Source organism: Antechinus flavipes, chromosome 3 (genome assembly GCF_016432865.1).
Source record: "Antechinus flavipes isolate AdamAnt ecotype Samford, QLD, Australia chromosome 3, AdamAnt_v2, whole genome shotgun sequence".
Classification (NCBI taxonomy): Eukaryota; Metazoa; Chordata; class Mammalia; order Dasyuromorphia; family Dasyuridae; genus Antechinus; species Antechinus flavipes.
In genome coordinates, this window is record NC_067400.1 from 613,320,728 (window position 1) to 613,336,488 (window position 15,761).

General features: G+C 47.0%; 1 protein-coding gene across 1 annotated transcript in view; it reads right to left on the reverse strand.

Moving 5' to 3' along the window:
* The window catches only part of RYR1 (ryanodine receptor 1), an 87,632-nt gene that overhangs the window by 61,110 nt on the left and 10,761 nt on the right, over positions 1-15,761 (reverse strand). The window contains 17 exon segments of the mRNA XM_051989090.1: positions 499-707; positions 1,078-1,252; positions 2,201-2,403; positions 3,412-3,719; positions 4,653-4,736; positions 5,104-5,207; positions 5,406-5,510; positions 7,233-7,449; positions 8,807-8,999; positions 9,408-9,649; positions 10,207-10,340; positions 10,501-10,619; positions 10,964-11,059; positions 11,204-11,339; positions 13,704-13,896; positions 14,191-14,312; positions 15,178-15,342. Of these exon segments, the coding sequence (XP_051845050.1) occupies positions 499-707; positions 1,078-1,252; positions 2,201-2,403; positions 3,412-3,719; positions 4,653-4,736; positions 5,104-5,207; positions 5,406-5,510; positions 7,233-7,449; positions 8,807-8,999; positions 9,408-9,649; positions 10,207-10,340; positions 10,501-10,619; positions 10,964-11,059; positions 11,204-11,339; positions 13,704-13,896; positions 14,191-14,312; positions 15,178-15,342 (2,805 nt within the window).

The following is a 15,761-nucleotide window of genomic DNA, read 5'->3' on the forward strand; positions in this document are numbered from 1 at the left end:
AAGCAGTAACATTCATGTTCCCGTTGCCCATTTCCATTGGGCGGAAGACAATGGTCGTATTTGCCATTATTATAGCCCCAAATAATGTGAATTTAAATCCATGCATTCGTTGTTGGCGCTATTGGCACATGATTAAGCAAACATAGAAAAACAGTCAAGATTAGTGATGAGCTAACAAACTGTACTTAGGCGTTCGTAGTTCTCCACATTTCTACAGAACTGCAGGGTTCTCAGGGGCACTTCCAGTTTGCCTGGCATGACTCTCTTATTTCAGAGAGAAAATGGAGGCTCAGGGATGTGAAATCCCACTCTGGTACTCGACTAAGGCAAAGCTGGAGCCCAGGTTCTCCTGCTCTGTCAGAGCGAGTTGACGAGAGTCATGTCCCGAGCTCAGATCTCCTGAGTTAAGTGAATCCCATATCGAGGACGCCTGGGAGAACGTCAGGAGAGGAGCCGGGGACGTCTCCGGCTCTGCAGAGGGAAGCGGGGGCTTCTCACCTCATAGTGGGGATGGTCAGGGGGCATCGGTTCAAACTGAGGCAGGCTCTTGCTGAACCAGGTGGTGACAGGCCGCTGCATGTTGATGGCAAAAGGTTCAAAGCCCTCCTGGAGTCCACAAATGGTGAAGTAGCGAAGAGATCCCACATCCTGGCCTAAATTTAGGCGTCCCACCTGGCCCAGGCCCAGGCTGCAGACAGGGAGGAAGCCTGGTGGGAGGGAGCATGGGGGGCACAAGGTGAGGGGTAAGTTCAGAAGGTAGACAAGAGTAACTCCCATTTTTCTGAGGCTTTTAAGTTTGCAAAACGTTTTCTTTGCAACCACCTCAGTGAACCACAACAACAGCACTTTAAGCTTTGAAAATCTTTTTTCAAATGTCATCCCACTTTGAAGGATACCTGAGAAGTAGGTACTAGTATTAGCCCAACTTGACACATGAGGAAACTGAGGCAGACAGTAGCTAAATGACTTGCTCAGGGATTTAAACTTATGTCTTCCTGATTCCAAGCTCGCTACTCCTTCCGTTACTGTGTAAAGGGAGACTCGAGAGTTTTGGGGACCAGGAGAAGGGCTCCTCACCATCCCCAATCTCAATATCCTTAAAGGCCGTCTCCGAGCCCGAGTCAGACATGAGCACTTCTCCATTGAGTGTGAAGAGGATGTTGTTCTCCGTGAGGTCGATCATACACCCAACCACGTCTCCTGGTTGCCAGGGTCGCCCAAATGGCTCACTGCCCATGTGCCAGCGCTGCCCCTACAGACGTGCGGAATGAGAGGTAGGCGTGGGTGAGGGAAAGCATCACAGGGGTACATGAGTGAAAAAACGCAGAGCAAAGGGATCCGTTTCCAGGAACTGAAGAGTGAGGAAGAGCCTTAATTTCCCAGCATTACCCCCATTACCCCCAAATTCTACCTCTGACCTCTCCCTCAGAAACAGGTGGAGAGGAGCATGTTGGCCCTGTGTGTCTCTCCATTGTTTTCAGCAAAAATTTAGAGCAAGAACTAGAAGGGTGGATAGATGGAGAAGCAGATGACTGAATCAATAGATAATATTCTAGAGCGGGTGAGTAGGTAAAGAGTATAATTGAAGGATAGCTATATAAAGGGATGAGTGAATGAATAAAAACTTGGATGAATGAATGAATCAATAGTGTTGGGTGAATAAATGCGAAGATGGGCGGATGGCTAAATGAATCAATGAAAGGAAATTTGGGAAGGCTGGTTAGGTGAATAGATGAGCAAGCAGATGGATAAATCAATAGCTGGGTGGCGGGCCGGCTGAATGAATATTTATAGCGAAATAGATCAAAATTGCCCTTTGCATTTTTTTTTCTGATTTGTTTCCCTCTAGGTTCTGCATCAAAGTTCATCTTGAAAGGAGAGTCTGTGGTCAGTTTTGAGAAGAGTGGGAAATGTAGTTTATTGGCTCTGATGCTTCCCTAGGTTCAAATTGTCTGTCCCTGGGGAGGGATGGGAGGAAGGGCTGTCCTGTTTTGTGAAGGAGGAAAAAGAAGAGGGAGTTCTCCTTGGGAGAAGTCAGATGGCCTGGGGGGGCTTCATTTGAGGTGGAAGGTGGGTGGATGATGGGCTACAACGTACAGGACTAGAGAGAGAAGACTCTCCTTAGAGGAAATATCGATGGCAAGGGAGAAGGGGAGTTTGGGAGATTGGGGCAGGGGCGAGGCGGGCAGGAGCTACTCACTCGGTGGCCATTGAACACATAAGCCAAATCATCCGCTCCCAGCTCCACGTCTGGCCGCAGCTCTGGACGGGCCCAGCCCACACGCATCTCTCCAGTGGTCACAGCCTCAAACTCAAAATACCAGCGACCGCTCTGAACGGCGTAGCTGCGTTCTGCTCGGAAGATGCGTACTCGGTCCCCGCTGGTCTGGCTCTCCACTTGGCCTGTGGGGAGGGAACATGGAGGAGGATGGCTCAGAGGGGACAGAGCAGTCCAAGGAATAGAATGGGAATGAGGTGGTCGAGGGCAAAGAGGGGTCCTTGGATTTAATGAAAATGGCCCTCATGAAGAGAGAAGGGGTGACCAATCCTCATGAGGAGTCTCACTCTCTCTTAACTTGAGGACAAGTGGTAAATGAGGCTGAAAGAGAGATGGAGACAGATAGAGACAGGAAGAGAAGAAGATACAGAGTGAGCTGGAAAGGAGATGGGGAAACAATCACCTGTTGAACTGAATTGGAGATATAAGGAAATAGGAATGAGGGGGGGAAAAACCAAGAAGAGGGGAAAATGAGGATAGGAAGAAAGGGATCAGAGAAAATGGAAAGACAGTTAAAAGAGAGATGTAAGAATAGAAAAAAGATGAGAGGAGAAATATAGAGAGAAGGTATTGAGGAAATGGAAGAAGTTTAAGCAATCAGAGAAAGAAGTAAATCAAAGACCAAAAGAGAGAAAATGAAAGAGGGAAGAGAGAGAAAGATGAAGGGAGGGAGAGAGGAGAAATAGAAAGAAGAGGAGGAGGATGAAGGGAAGGAGGAAGGGAAGAGAAGAAATAAAGGGAGAAAAGGAAGAAAGGAGGGAAAAGGAGGGAGAAAGAGAGAATCAGAGAAGGAGCAGTTAGGGAATGGGAAAAAAAGAAGAGAAATGGATTGTCTTTGGTTTGGTTAAAAAAAGCCATTGGGAGAAATCTTGGGCAAAGTAGAGTGGGAAAGTGAGTGGATCTGGGGGATGGTCTTAGGGACTGACCCCTGCTCCCTCTCTAGGACCCTACTGGTTTGGGGGTATCATGTAGACATGGCTGATGAGAAGCCCAAAGAAAATCTCAAGAAGATGAAACTCCCCAAGATGTGAGTTGGAAACATCCTGAGATGGAGCATGTTTAGGTCATTTGCTGGACTCTTGAATCCTAAATATAAACAAGGGGTCAGAGTCTTAGGCACAGGGGTCACTCACTGGATTCCTGGTCAGGTGGCTCAATGTTATAGCCATAACCCAAGAGGGTGCGCACGGCTTGGCAGAGGCTGTCTCGGTTGCTACGCTTGGTAGCCTCATCCAGGAGGCGGTAGGGGACAAGTCGGGGGTTCCTCCGGGCGGGGATGTCTTGGACAGCACTGTAACTCCAGCCTTGACCCACACGGTCTCTCGCCCACACGTTGTGCCCATTCTCAGCCAGCCGGTCAACGAGCGTGGTCTGTGCTGGTGTTAACCGCACGTGGCTCAGGTCCAACGGAGCCGGCTTGTACCGATTACTCATCATGTACCTGTGGATGCCCAAAAGGACTTACCTTTAACACCTGACCTTCTGAACCCCTTTGCCTCTGACCCTCTCACTCATAATGACAGAACCATCAGGGACCACACTCCACATCTGAATGGGTATCCCCTCCATAACATTCCTGACAAGTGGTCTCAGCTTAACCCACTCTCCCCTAGGGCAGGCAACCCATTCCATTTGGGGTGGCTCCAATTGTCAGTCAGTAAGCATTGTGAGGAAGCTTTTTCTGACTTCAGGCTCACACATGCCCCAATCCCTTCAAGGCTCATCATGGTTTTTCCTCCTTTGGGGCCAAACAGAACAAGTCCAGCCCCTCTTCCGGGAGACAACCTTCAGATGCTAGAATGAGGCTCCCATGTCCCCCCACCCCAATGTCTTCTCTAGGCTAAAGATCCTCATTTCCTCCAACCGATCCATACATGCTCTGTAGTCACTAATTCTCTCCTCATTCTGGTCACCCGCCTCTGGAGGTCCTCCAGTTTTTCAATGGCCTTAAAAATGTGCTGTCCAGAATAAAAGATCAGACTCTAAATGAATCTGGTCTGACCAGGGCTAAGCACAGTGTCCCTATCACCAACCTTGGCCATTGCTTCCTTGAATATGGTGACTTAAGGTTAGGATGGTGTTCTTGGCTGTCATTGATTACTGAGCAGTTGATTGATAATATTGTTTCATCTGGAGTCTGGAGTCCACTAAATCCTCACCAAAATATCTATACTTATGTGGTTGTTTTGGGATCTAAATGAAAGATTTTATATTTCCCTTTTCTATTTTATCTTTGTCGATTTGATCTTTCTTAACTGCTAAGACCTTTAGCCTCTAAAACCTTCCTCTGGCCCTATGACCCTTTGCCTCTGACCTCAATCCTCTCCCCTAGTCCCCCTTCCCCATGTTTTATCCCAGCCTGTTCCAAACTCACGTCTTGGGGAGTTTCGTCTTCTTGAGGTTTTCCTCAGCCTTCTCATCAGCCATACCTACGTGACACCCCAAAGCCAGCAGGGTCCTAGAGAGGGAGCAGAGAGGGAGCAGGGGTCAGTCCCTAAGACCATCTCCCAGATCCATTCACTTTCCCATTCTACTTTGCCCAAGATGTCTTCCAATATATCTCCAACCCAATTTCTATCTATGTCTCAATCTGTTTTCTCTGACTCCTTAGTCCTCTCTCTCCCCCTCTCCCTTCTCTCTCTACTCTCTTTTCCCAATCCCTCTTTGCCCGATCTCTCGCCTTCACAATCCATTTCTTGGTCTTTTCCTATTCCCTAGATTTCAATTTGTCTGTTTCCCTTTTTGCCTTCATCTCTCCTTCTCCTGGTCTGTGCCTTCCCTGTTTTCAGGCTCCATGTCTCTGTTACCAAGTCTGGGCTCCTTACTTGAGTGTCTCTCCTGACATCTGCAGATTGTAGTTTCTCTCAGGCTCTGGGAGGCTGTGAAAGTCCACCAGGCATGGGTGAAGCCGCTTGTTATCATCCCGTACCTGGTTTGAGGGAGGAGATATCATTGGGGCAGTCAGAAATCACTTCCCAGATTCCATATCCCAACCTTCATCCTCCCTTTCCTCCTTGTTATGATGCTTCCATGTTTATGGGGGCATCTTTTCTATGATGGAAAAATCCTCCCTCCTCCTGGGGCCAGTTTAGGCATCTTGGTCCCATTCCAGCCAGTTCTTCCTCACCGGGCCATAGGTCCATCCTTGCTCAATGCGAGTCAGGGCCCAGAGCTCATGGATATTCTCTGCCAGTTTCTCTCGGATCCGTTCCAGATGAGGTGGCAAAACAATCTTTGAGAGAATAATGGCTGTGTGAAATCATAGGCCTCCCACTGATGAGACACCTTACCCATCTCCCCTTGGTCTCAAACTATCTCCCTTCCTTTTTCCTTTCTCCCTGGACTTAGAGACCAGAACACCTGTTCTCATTCAATTCTAAAAACTAGTTCTGGACTCCCATCAGCCAAGAATAGAGTTTCCTGCCCCCCAGCTACTTATCTTCCCCTTCTTACCCACTTCAAGATCAGTGGGGATTCTTTTAAGTATCCTATTTCCTCTTCTGTCAATCTGGCAGATTTTTACTTTTGTAAATATTCTTATTTTGCTTAGATTATCAGTTTTACTAGTATATAATTGGGCAAATAACTCCTCATAATTGCTTTAATTTCATCTTCATTGATGATGCATCCCCCTTTTCATTTTTGATATTAGTAATTTGATAATCAACTTTCTTTTTCTTTAATCAAATTAACCAATGTCTTATTTTTTTCCATAAAATCAGATCCTAATCCTATTTATTAGTTTACTAATACTTTCTTTTTACTTTCAATTTTATTCATCTCTCCTGATTTTTTCTGGATTTCCATTTTGGTGTTATGTTTTGGTATTTGGTTTCCGTAATTGGGGATTTTTCATTTGTTCTTTCTCTAGTGCCCAACTCATTGATTTGCTCTTTCTTTTACTGATATATGCATTTGGAGTTTCCCCCATATTTCTTTGGCTGTATCCCACCAAGTTTGGTATATTGTCTCATTGATGTCATTCTCTTTAATGAAATTATTGATTTCCCCCCATGATTTGTTCTTTAACTCACTCATTCTTTAGGATTAGATTATTTAGTTTTCAATTGATTTCCAATTTATTCTTCCATAGTTCTTTATTGAATGTAATTTTTATTGAATTATGATCTGAAAGGGGTGCATGTAAATGGTCAATTTTTGTGAAGGTATCATTTACAGCTGAGAAAAAGGTATAGATTCCTTTCTATTTCCATTCGATTTTTCTCTAGAGGTCTATCATATCTAACTTTTCTAAGATTCCATTCAGTCCCATAACTTCTTTCTTATTTATTTTATGGTTAGATTTTTCTAACTCTGATAGAGGAAAGTCGAGAGTCCCTGATCAGTGGGGCTTTTTAAGAATCTTTGTTTCTAACCAGGAAAAGTCAATGAACAGGGTATGAATAAAAGAACTGGAAACTTAGTCCTGGAATGACCCCTTTATTTTATAGAGAATACTAAGGTCCCAAGAGCTGCATGAGTCCTTCTGATGTGAAAGAACCCAATGATGAGATCTTTGGTCCCTAATCTATGCTGTTTTTATAACTTCCTTCATGTAGGACAAGGAAGGAGATGAAAAAATTCCTAAGAGCCTAATTCTTCACATCAGAAAACTAAATTGCATGGAGATGCAATGATTTACCCATGGCCTAGGCAGAGTATGGGGCTGAGCCTTCGCTTGGCATTCAATTCACAAGTTCCTCGCCCTACTTCCCCAATTTCTTAAATCATCATGCTTCTCTTTTATCTCATCTACCTAGTGACCTAATGTCCCCATCCCATTCAATTCAATTTAAAGAGCACCAATGAAGGCACATCCTTGCCCTCTATAAGCTTCTACTCTACTGAGATATTATTTGCATGACTTTCATAGACTGGCTCTCTCCTTGCTTTTTCCTTCCTCCTACTGCCTCCTGCCCCATTGTCCCCCAACTCTACTAGCACTGCAGTTTACCTGGACAGTGTCCACAGGGTAGGGCACAAAGTCGGTGTGGGACAGGCAGCAAGTAGGTCCCAAGAGGTGAGGCCCATGGGGTCCTTCTCGACGGTACTCCTTAATGGGCTCCAGCCGGAGGCGCTCTCGGGGTAGTAGAGCTTCATGGCATGGGGCATAGCCCGGTGGGGGGAGGAATTTGAACTCTCCATGGCGACCACCCAGGAGAAACCGTACCCTAAGGGAGGAGGAGAAGGAAAGGAAGAAAGGGGATATAGAGGTCCCAGGGCACCTTGAAAGAAGTGTCTAATTTTGGATAGTCAGGGGAAGGGCAGAAGGGGATACAGAGGCCCCAGGGTACCTTAAAAGGAGTCTCTAAGATGGGATAGTCAGGGGAATGGAGAAAGGGAATCTAGAGGGTCCATGTATCTTAAAAAAGTCTCTAAGATGGGATAGTAAGGGGAAGGGGGGAATGGGACATAGAAGTTCCAGGGCACTTTAAAAGAAGTGTCTAAGATAGAATAGTAGGAGGGAGGGGATTTAAGGGTAGAGGAAATGGAAAGAGATCATGGGGGAATAATATCCAGTGCTCCCATTTCCCAAGCATGAAGGTTTACAAAATCTTTTCTTCAAAACAACCCTGGTTAGTAGGAATATGCTTTACACTATTTTACAGGGGAGGAAAATAAGAGCCAGAAAAGAAGTGACTTTCCTATCACACAAATAGTTGAAGTCATTTGTGCTAGTATTTAAAGTCTAGGACTCTCTACCCTATATCACGAAGTGGTGACAGAATGGAAATGGTGCCATTAGTTTCACCACTTGCCCCAAAGAAGTATGAGAAAGGACCCCTCCCTGCTTTTTTTTTTTTTTTTTTTTTTTGCAGAGACAGGGAACTGTGGTGTGGAACACCAAATGTTACATCAGACTTGGCAGATATAGTGACTGTTTTTTTTTTTTTTTTTTTTGAATTGCTCTCTAACTCTCCCTGCCATTTTTATTCCTTTTAAGGGACAGCTTTCTGGGAAGTGAAGCAGAATGTGATACAATAGGAAATATGCATGATACAAAAGCCAAATATATCAACAAAAGTGTTTATTTAAAGAAGAAACACCCCTGAATTTGGAATACCAGTGTTGTTATCGAGTTATTTCAGTCTTGTCCAATTCTCCATTTGGGGTTTTCTTGGCAAAGACACTGGAGTGACTTGCCATTTTCTTCTTCTGCTCATTTTGCAGATGAGGAAACTGAGGCAAACAGGGTGAAGTGATTTTTCTGGGATCACACAGCTAGTAAATATCTGAAGTCAGATTTGAACCCAGGTAGGTGAATCTTCCTGACTTCAGAGCCAGCACTCTATGCACTGTGGCACCCGTTAATTGTCCTGGAATACTAGTATCTGAGATCAAATCCTTTATCACTTCTTATTTTTGTGACTTTACTACCCTGGGCTGTGGGGACCTACAGACTGAGGAAGTCTCGAGGGTTGGGACAAGAAGTTAATGGGAAGAGAAGAAGGGAAAGAGGAATGGGTAAGGGACAGCAACAGGAGAGAAACAGGATGGAGCAAGAGCCGGAGGAGGGGACCTTCTTACCGAACACCAGCAGAGAAGCTGACCACTGGGAAGAAGAGCCCATCCAGGTTGAAAGCCTCAAAGACGCCTTGCACGGGGCAGCCATTGATGCGGAATGAGATGGATGGGACACTCAGATCCAGACAGCAGCTAACTACATCCTCCGCAGCCAGGAGGTGCTGGCCTGGAGAGGCCACTGGCCGGGCAATCCTCCCTGCAATTGAGGTTCATGGGGGTCACCCTGATGGCACAGGCAGTGGGGCCCCAGGAAACACGGGGATCAGAGGCTCTAGGGAACAGATCTTGGAAGTTCCTGGGATCAGAATTTGGGGACATCAAATCAGGGACTCCAGAAGATGTGAGAATTAAAGACAAAGGATTCTCGTATTAGAGACCAAAGGCCAGGAATCTCAGGAGAAAAGATTAAGAAGCTGGGGATCCCCTATAATGTGAATTAGAAGTCAAGGGCCAGAGTTAGAGGGTCGCTATAGAGAATGGGCTCAGAGATTAGCAGTTGTAGGGAATTAGGATTCGGAGAATGGCGTTTCCCTGACACCAAGACTCCAGGAAATAAGTTGGGGCTCCCCAGGGCTTGGTGTACTGAGAGATCAGAGTGCAGTACCAGACCAGAGGTGCAGTCCATCAAAGCCATAGGAGTAGAGGTCATCTCCAACGCCATTGCCACCCCAGCCTTCCCCACCACCAGGGTAGGGGCTGTATCCCTCAGTGAGGGCCCAGCCCACCCTCAGGTGTGTGGCTTGAGCAGTCAGGAAAGGTTCCACGGAGTCTACCATGACTTCAAAGTACCACTTCCCATACTGTGTGGTCCCCTCAGCCCGGCCCACAAAGATATTGGGGCGTATGCTGGGGAGAGAGGTACCGAGAATGAGCCACAGGGTGAAAGGGACCAGGAGAGATATAAAAGGGGCTAAGGACAGACAATGGAGAGAAGAGCGATCTAAAGGGAGGACAGCATAAGAAAGAGAAAAGGAGGGAGGAAGAGTTGAGTGAGAGACAGACGGGGGAGAGAGATATGGCCCAAAAGATGTGAGGAGACTGAGAAACAAAGAGAACAAGTTATACAGAAAAATGATAAAGGGAAAGAAACACAGGAGAGATACATAGGGAAGAAAACATGGAGAAAAGGCAAATTATAGGGAAGATGTGGAGAAGGAGGCACAAGAAGGGGAGATGAGGAGAGAAAAAAGGAATATAAGAGGGAGAGATAAAGGGAAGAGATACACAAGGGGAAGAAAGCCTTCGAGGGAAGCATTGAGAGGAGGGAGATTGGACATAGGGTGATTTGGGGAGTGTTGGGGATTCCAAATCTGAATTTGGCTCCATGGGGATTTGATGGGGGAGGATCCATGGTGACATAATAGCCAGAGTGGCGTTAGTGAATGGGTAGCTCAGGCTCAGACCTGGTTACATAGTTAATGAGGTTGGTCTGCAGTAGGAGCTCACGCCCGGGAAGGAGGTTCTCAGTGATCAGGACCTGGTTGGACCGGACAGCAACGCCATTACACACGCACAGAGAGCACAACACGTCCAGAACCTGGGCAGAAAAGGTTGAGGGTTAGAGGTCAGAATATAAGGCCAAAGATCAGGGGCTAGGGCAAAATATGGGAGGGGATCAGGTCATAGTTTGGAAAGAAGGGTCAGAGGCTAGGGGAGGAGGGGCATTGGGATGAGGGGTCAGAGGTTGAAACACAAACCTTGTGGTTCCGGCCGTGCTTGTCCAAGAGGGAAATGATGGACTTGATGTGATTCTCCTGAATAATGTTCAGTACTTCTGGACTCTCAATCAGTACGCAATAAAGGACCTCCAGGATTCCTGAAGTGGTGACAGGCAGGACAGGGACTGCAGCACTGCCCTCACTGTCTTTCCCTTTCTCACTCCCTTTACCTCTGGGTTTCCTGTGTCTCCCTTTATTCATGCCCCTAATTCTCATGCTTGCTGGCTATGGCCTTGGGCAGGTTATTGACATCTATCAAATTTAGGGGCTGCACTAGATGTCCATTCTCACTCGTAACTCCTGTGTCCCATTCTCCCTCTGTGATTCTGCCTCTTATTCTCTCTGGATCTCTTTCTGGGTTTCTTTGAGTGTCTGATCCCACGGGGACCTTCTGCTTGACTCCAACCCTCCCCCTTATCCATTTGCCCTTGGGTTTCCATACCAGAAGAGGCCTCGAGCCGATCCAACTTGCTGACAAGCCAGTCGAGGTTGTGGGAGAAGAGAGCACAATTGGTACGGTTTCCCCGAATCAAAGAGGCTAAGATGAAGAAAGCAGACAGAGAGAATCAGAGGCCCAGATGCTACATGATCAGAGCAGTCATTGATGTCACACAGGACCATGGGAGAAAAACTGAGGAACAGGAGACCGAGGGTTGTGGGACTCCAGGCGGGGGCTTCTTACCCAAAAGCTCGTAGAGTAAGTTCACGATCTCTTTCCAAGACTCAGCTGCCTCCTCTCCTGCAAACTCAGCAAAGTGGGCAGCCGTGGAGTAGACGTTGAGCCGATCGATACAATTCAGGACCAAGGTCAGCATTCCCTGGAGGGGGGGTAGCAAGGGAGTCCCTAGTTCCCTTTTTTCTGCTTACTATTTCCTCCTCCCCTTACTCATTACAAGAGGTACAGTTGGAAGGGAGGTTAATCAATCCACTCCCATTTTAGAGGAACGAAAATTGAGGCTCAGAGTAGAAAAGAACTTTGCTCAAGAGTTCACAGCAAATACAGAAGGAAGGATTAGAATTCAGGTCTCTTGACTCCCCATGGCTCTTCTGAGGGGGCTAGGCTTTCTATTTCTGTCTCAAATTCAACTTGTGTGAAATAGAACTCATCATCTTTGCCTCAAATATATCCCTACTGCAAACTTCCCTATTCCTGATGAGGAACTAACACTATCCTTCCATTCTGTCAGGCTCATAGCTTGAGTCATCCTCATTTGGCCATATCCAATCAGCTGCTGATCTTGCTGTCTCCACATTTTTTCATCCATCCCTTTCTTTCCTCTCAGCCTAGATATGGACTCGTTACTTCTTGTTTAGACTATTGTAATAGCTTCCTGATTGGCCTCCTTGACTCGTGTCCCCCCTCCCAAACATCTTCCATCCATCCACCTTCTTGTGCCACAGTCCAACCATGCCTCAAACCTCTGCAATGGCTCCCTATTGCTTCTAGGTTACAAAATTTTACTCTACAGTTAGAACCCTCTCTTGTCTGGTTCTCATCTCTCACTTTTCATTTCATTCTATCTCTGCCTCTGTCTTTGAACAGGCCGTGCCTCCAAAATCCCCGCCCTCATCTCTGCCTCTTAGGGGCTTCATTCAAGGCTCAGTTCAGAGTCTTCTCCTCGGGGGAAGCCTTTCTGATCTCTCCTGTTGCCAACTTCAATTGTCAGTGATCTCTCCTGCCTCAAATTATATTTATTCAGACATGGATCTGTCATATCCCTCCAGTAGAGGTAACCTTCATAAGGGTGGAACCTATTCGATTTTGGGGTTTTTCGGTTTTTATTTCCAGTGCTTAGCCAAGTGCATAGCATGCAGTTTTGTTGCTGTTCAGTTGTATCCAATTCTTCATGATCCCATTTGGGGTTTTCTTGACAGATACTGGAAGGCTTTGCCATTTCCTTCCTGAGCTCATTTTACAGATGAGGAAACTGAGGCAAACAGGATGAAATGACTTGCCCAGAATTGGACAACCTGCTAGTGGCTGCTAGGTGTTATGGGAGTCACCTGCTAGTGGCTGCTGGAGATCTACTTCTGATAAACAGAACAGATCCCTTCATGTGAGAGGATGATGATACAAGGAGACTGAGAGACAGTTGTGTTGTCTGACCTCCCTCCTCTTCCTTCTTGCCTCAGATTTATTTCATTCCCAATCCACAAGCAACATCTGCATCAGTAAAGGCTGGTTTACAGTTCCTTCAAGTGTGTTATGATTCGCAGCTGTGGGGGCTTTTGGAGAATCATCCTTCACACTTAGGTGTGGTCCTTAACAACTCCCCGACACAGATTTAAGTACCTGAGGTCAAATTTGAACTCAGGCCTTCCTGACTCCAAACCCAGTGTTCCATTCATTCTATTATCTATAGCAGAGGTTAGGGGTCATGGTCATAGGTCTGTCAGCCAGAAGTCTCCCAGTAAGGAGCCATGAAGTCACTAGAACTGGAATGACTGATCAAGACTGATCCTTTTCTCTAGGCCTTCTGTAAAATGGCACTAGATAATCTCAGAGGTCCCCTCCAGCTCTAAATCCTAAGATTTTATAATAATATATTTATTTATATCTTTTATAATATACTTTAATAAAAGTAAACAGCTAGCTAAAAGTAAACAGCGGATAGAGAGCCCAGTTTGGTGTCAGGAAGACCATAGTTCAAACTTGGCTTCAGACACTGACTAGCTGAGGGATCCTGGGCAAGTCATTTAATCTCTGCCTGCCTCAGTTTCCTTATCTGTAAAATGGGGACAATAATAGCATCTACTTCCGAGAATTATTGTGATGATCACATGAAATAATGCTTGTAAAGTGCTTGTTACATGCTGGGCACAAAGTAAGTGTTATATAAATGTCATATTATATAATAATAATTATTATATAATTATATATTATTATGTAGCACATTATATATAATGTAACAATAATACTAATAATGCAACCAATTTGAATGAAAGTTTCCTCTATTGGGCCAGCTCCTCGACCCCAGCTCCTTTTTCTTGTGATTCCTTTGCTCCGTCTCCTTACTTTTCACAGCGGAGTTCATATGTGTGTATACGTGTGCAGGCATGTACCCACATGTGGACACATTCTCCTACCCAAGCTCACAGGTGCAATGCCCACACATGTGCGCGCGCACACACACACACACACACACACACACACACACACACACACACTGGTCTGCACGCACCTCTTCTTGGAAGAGGCTCTGGCGATTCCGCAAGCTCCGCAGTTTGCTCTGCTTCTCCTCATGCTGGAGCTCCTCCGATGGGGGCTCGAAATAGCCAATAAGGTCCTGCAGGCTCAAGATGACCCCCTCGATGGGCAGGGTCACCCCTGCTGCCGGAGCCCCCTTGGGCTTCCCACTCAGACTGTCCAGACCCCTGAAAGCATGGGATGGAGATCATGGTCATGGGGTTGGCGGTTACCAGCCAAGAGGCATGCTGGGTCAGTGCAGTTAGTGACAGAGCTGGATTTTCAGTAGGAGCAGGAGAGATTAACCGGGTTAGAGTTCATGGGGCAAGGATTTGAAGATGGGTTAAGAGACTGGGGGTGTGGGGGTCAAGGTCAAGGAAGCAAGATGCATTTGAGAAAGTGGTCAGGAGTGGGAGGAGGAGGCAAAGCATGGGACCTTGGAGCCAGGGCAGGTGGGGAGGCCGGGGCTGGGGGATACTCGCTTGATGAATTGGTTGTACAGCCCGGCTGTGCTGTAGATCATCCGGGCTGCCTGGGACTCCTCCAGCTGGCACCGGGTGAGCGACAGAGCATCATCCATGTGGCCTTCCTGATGCAGCATGGCCTGCAGGGGGAGGGACATCAGAGTCGGGAGGCCCCCCACACCACTGGCCCCTGTGGCTGGCTCTCCACCCGTCACTTTCTCCCCTCGTCTTTCAGGGACAGCCTGCATTCTCTCTGGCTCCCTGGCTCGGTCTGTATCCCTCTGTATCCCCCTTTCTGCCCCTTTCTCCGCCTCTCCCTGTCTCTCTTCCTGTGCAGCGACTGCCAGTGAGTTACAAAGTACTTTGCCTGACTTTGCTCCCTCAGAACATGCAGTAGCCCTTTGAGGCAGGTACTTTAGGTGTGAGCCCCATTTTGCAGATGAGCAAAGTGAGGTTCATCCAGGTTAAGTGACAAGCTCATGGTCACACAGGGAACAATCCTTGGGGGAAGAATTCAAACCCAGATCTCTGACTCCGAGTCCAGGGATGCAGGGATTCTCATTGTACTCCCTTATTTCTTTCTTTCTATATGTTTCTCCTCTTTTCCTCCCTCCCCACCTCTGTCTCTTCCTCTCTATCTTTCCTTCTCTCTCTCCTCCTTTTCTCTTCTTTCTCCTCTCTCTCTCCTTGTCCCCCCTCTCTTTCTCTCTCTGTCCCCCCTTCTCTATCTCCCCCCTCTCTGTCTTTCTCTCCCTCACTCCCTTCTTTCCTCCCCTCTCTTTCACTTTCTGTCTCTGTCTCTTTCTCTTTTCCTTTCTCCCTCCCTCTCTCTCTTTCTTCCTTTCCCTCCTCCTCTCTCTTTTTTCCTCCCCTCTCTTCTCCCTCCTTCCCCCCTTCCTCCTTCTTTCCCTCGGCTTCTCTTTACATTCTCTTCATCTCCCTTATCCTCCATATTCTACCCCCTCAGTCAGTGGCCACCTCCCCAAGTCCCTCGGAGGGCTTTACCTTCCTCTTCATCAGGCCCAGGCGCAAGGCTTTGGGGTCAGGGGCCGCGTAGGTGAGCCACAGGCCAGAGGCCACGTGTTGGACAAAGCACAGAGACTCGCCATACTTGATCTCAGGAGGGCCCATGCCTTCCACATCTCGCTTCGGGGCTGTGTCCAGTTTCTCCTGTTGTGGGGATGTGAGGATGGGGAGGAAAGGGGTCAGGATTTCTCTGAGGGGGATGATACATACCAAGGGACTTTTCTGAGGCATGGGCCTGCCTGGGGGTGCCAAGGGATTTAGCGCGGGTATTCTTATTTTAAGATCCTTCAAATCCCAACTCAGAGCCGGGAGGGCCCTTTGAGATCATTTCATCTTGCCCCTTCGTTTTATAAATAGAGAAAAGACGGCTCAGGGAGACAAAGGGACTTGCCCAGAATCACAGAACTAATCAATATCTGAGGCAAGATTTGAATTCAGGGCTTCCTGACATTAGGAAGCATCTCTCTCTTTCTCTTTCTCTGTCTCTCTCTCTGTCTCTCTCTCTGTCTCTTTTTTCTCTTTCTCTTTCTTCTTTCTTCTCTCTTTTTTCTCTCTCTCTCCAG